This window comes from Alligator sinensis, unplaced genomic scaffold (assembly GCF_000455745.1).
Source record: "Alligator sinensis unplaced genomic scaffold, ASM45574v1 scaffold1531_1, whole genome shotgun sequence".
In the NCBI taxonomy this organism is placed as follows: domain Eukaryota; kingdom Metazoa; phylum Chordata; order Crocodylia; family Alligatoridae; genus Alligator; species Alligator sinensis.
The window spans coordinates 213,530-214,473 of NW_005843164.1; the positions used below are offsets into that span (position 1 = coordinate 213,530).

General features: G+C 64.1%; 1 protein-coding gene across 1 annotated transcript in view; it reads right to left on the reverse strand.

The window, feature by feature from the left end:
- Positions 1–944, reverse strand: part of LOC102379989 (integrin alpha-L) — a 14,399-nt gene that overhangs the window by 3,762 nt on the left and 9,693 nt on the right. The window contains 2 exon segments of the mRNA XM_025194129.1: positions 266–328; positions 784–863. Coding sequence (XP_025049914.1) covers positions 266–328; positions 784–863 — 143 coding nt within the window.

Consider the following 944-nt stretch of genomic DNA (forward strand, 5'->3'; position numbering starts at 1 on the left):
GAGCCTGCAGGGCGGGGGGTGGGGGGTGAGGAGGGGCCTGGATGCCTGGGTTCGCTGGGGGCGGGCAGGGACACACGACTGGGGGAGCAGGAGCTGAGACCAAGGGCAGCCTGGCACCCCAGCAGGCTGGGACACCTCGTGAGACTGGCCAGGGGGTCAGGGCAGCTCTCGGGGCCAGACCTGGTCGAGAGCAGTGGGGCTGGGAGCTGACGTCTGGGTTCTCTCTGGGGGTGGGCAGGGGTCTGAGGGGATCGGGCTCTCTCACCCCTTGGCGATGATCAGCAGTGTGGCCACTCTGGGGTGGAGGGTCTCGTTCTTGTCGTTGTTGCTGGGGGAAGAGGCAGAGGTTACACACGGACCCTTGCCTGGGGCTGGGAGGATGCAGCTGGCATCAGGGGCTGGGTGTAACACAGCTGTGTGTGCGTGCCACCAGCTCTGGTGGTGGGCATCACAGGCTGGGTGTAATGGAGCTACAGCTGACTCTGGGGTGAGCGCCAGACATAATGGAGCTGTGGCCAGCATTTGGGCCATATGTAATAGAGATGCAGCTGGCTCTGGGGTGGGTGCTGGGGGCTGGGCGTAACGGAGCTGCGGGACCCTCATCTGGTCTCCCATCCAAACCACAGTATGGTCTATTCCTGCTTAGCAGCACTGCTGTCCCCAGGTATGTGGGACCCTCAGACTTCAGTGAGGATCCCCAGGGGGGTCCATATGGGTGGGACATGGACCTGGGGGGTCCCCAGAGGGGTCCCCTTGGGTGGGGGCCCCCATGTGGGCTCCTACCTGCTGGCCATAGCCTCTATTTTCAGCCACTCCTCCCATGAGCTGTTGCGGGCAGCATCAAAGAGTAGCTCCACTAGGACCTGGGGGCAAAGGCAGGTTCAGTCCAGAAGCCAAGGGGTATGGGGGCACCCCCTGTGCCCACCACCCACCCCCACACACCC